Source organism: Grammomys surdaster, unplaced genomic scaffold, assembly GCF_004785775.1.
Source record: "Grammomys surdaster isolate TR1022 unplaced genomic scaffold, NIH_TR_1.0 126121, whole genome shotgun sequence".
Taxonomy (NCBI): domain Eukaryota; kingdom Metazoa; phylum Chordata; class Mammalia; order Rodentia; family Muridae; genus Grammomys; species Grammomys surdaster.
Window position 1 is genome coordinate 5,630,428 of NW_021620929.1, and position 2,110 is coordinate 5,632,537.

General features: G+C 47.8%; 1 protein-coding gene across 5 annotated transcripts in view; it reads right to left on the reverse strand.

Annotated features, from left to right (window-relative positions):
* The window catches only part of Tenm2 (teneurin transmembrane protein 2), a 939,787-nt gene that overhangs the window by 211,207 nt on the left and 726,470 nt on the right, over positions 1–2,110 (reverse strand). For 4 of the 5 annotated variants that reach the window (XM_028756459.1, XM_028756458.1, XM_028756457.1 and 1 more), the window contains one exon: positions 1,029–1,151. The exons of the other annotated variant lie outside the window; for it this stretch is intronic. In XM_028756459.1, the coding sequence (XP_028612292.1) occupies positions 1,029–1,151 (123 nt within the window). The remainder of the gene's footprint in view (positions 1–1,028; positions 1,152–2,110) is intronic. 5 annotated transcript variants of the gene reach the window in all.

Below are 2,110 nucleotides of genomic sequence, written 5' to 3' on the forward strand. Positions count from 1 at the left end.
TCTCTCTCTCTCTCTCTCTCTCTCTCTCTCTCTCTCTCTCTCTCTCTCTCTCTCTCTCTGCTGGTGACTAAAGAATGGACTGAAAAAATTCTGTTTGGAGAAGCCCTTTTGATACAGTCCCTTGCTTATGTGATTTCCATCCGAATCACTCAAACTGCCACCAAAATTACCTAATGCCAGTCCTGTTAGCTGTGCCATTGGCTGCTCTTGTCTTTTAATTGCTCTTGTCCCCACCTCCCCATGGTTCTGTTTTTTCTCTCCGATTTTTTAGCACCTTGTTAGCACCTATTTTTCTCCCCTACGCGAGTACAGTCGCCTGATTGCCTCAATGAGCATTCCTATTGTCCTCCTCGCCGGCCTGAAAAGGGAAGCTTTGTTGCCGAGTTGTCAAAACTCCTTTCTATTCTTTCCCAAAGCAGAACAGCTCTGTCTCTTTCAAGGCAAGCCAGGTGAGACTACTCCCCAGGGAGGCTGTATCTCTCCTGGTGGGCGAGGGACCCAGGCTGGTGGCTTGTACTGCCAGCTGCTTTCTGCCTTCTGATCAGGCAGGTTTTTGCTGCTGCTGCTGCTGCTGCTGCTGCTGCTGCTGCTGCTGCTGCTGCTGCTCCAGCTGCTGCTGTTACTGCTGCTGCTTCTGCTTAGGCCTCGGAATGCTTTCAAGCATGCTACATCAAGTCAGTTGCTGTAGATAGCATAGGTATGCATACTGCTTGGAGCAGGCGCTCTGCCAGATCCAAGTGACTCCAGCCAAACACAGCTAACAGACAGGAACAGCAAACAGCTTTTAAACGGGGGCACCTATGAAAGGCAGTAGTTCGTCCTTCCTTCCTTCCTTCCTTCCTTCCTTCCTTCCTTCCTTCCTTCCTTCCTTCCTTCCTTCCTTCCTTTCTTTTTCTTTCTTTCTTTCTTTCTTTTCCTTTTTTTTTTTGCATGCCTTCCAAGACTTGAATTAAAAAACCTGAAGCAGCTGGCAAGAGCCTTGACTTTTCCTGTGACCTCAATAGGGCAAGCAGCAGCTGTAACCTCACCTTTGCCTCCAGATGGCACTGTTGCCACATCATCGTTTCCTGGTAAGCCGGTCCTTACGCCATTGTTAAAGGTGTGTCCATCTGCCGGCTGGAGTTGCCAATTGAGTCCGAGCAGATGCATTGCTGCAGGAGAGACAAAGTAATGAAAATATGAATAGATAATTCAGCAATGCAAATGTCAAGGGGGAGGGCCAGGTGCCTTTTTCCAAGCGACTGCCTTTTAAGGAAACTGCAGTTCAAAAATGGCTTGCCCCAGGCCGTCAGGATTAGCTAAAATACAGAAAGTGGCAATCCAAGAGCTTCTGTCTCTGCTTTGTAGCAGTTCCCAGCCTCAGGGGCAGCACCCCTTGTGGGAAGTAGAGGAGAGAGGCTGCATATAGGTCTTGTCTTTCAGGACGGGGGTCACTCATCACTCGCCTGCTTGGCCACACATCTGACATAAATGCTTTTAGACAGGTGCACTGGCAAAGGTTGGGCTCACCCAGCTACTCAAGATGTGAGTCAAGTTCAAAACCAAGGCTGCACTGCTCCCATTTGACCGGAGCTGAAATGCCACCACAGCAAGAGGTGCTGCAACCTCACCGGCCCACTTAGAGCACGCCCACCTAACTGTGCCAAAGTTTGAATATATATAATTTTTTCTTTCTCCCTGTCTTCATGACAAGTGCATATCTTTTTAGAACATTGTGAAAATGGTTATGGTTCTCTCTCTCTCTCTCTCTCTCTCTCTCTCTCTCTCTCTCTTTCGTGCGTGAGTGTGTGTACACGTATGTAATAGTGGTAGAGCCTTTTCCAGAAGAAAGCAAAACAAACACAGCATTATGCGGTTTCCCCAAGTATGGCATGAGACATAGATGAAATTCCCATAAACACTTGCTCTCAGGAGACAAGCATGCATACATTCAGAGGTCAATTTCCATGTACACCTCTGCCTCCAGGCAGCCTTCTGGTCTTGTTACTTAGCCTGTGCAGATACTCCGAGTGATTTTAGAAAAGCCAATATCCTTATCTATCCTTGATAGATCCTGGTTTTGTGTGTGTGTGTGTGTGTGTGTGTGTGTGTGTGTGTGTGTGTGTGTGTG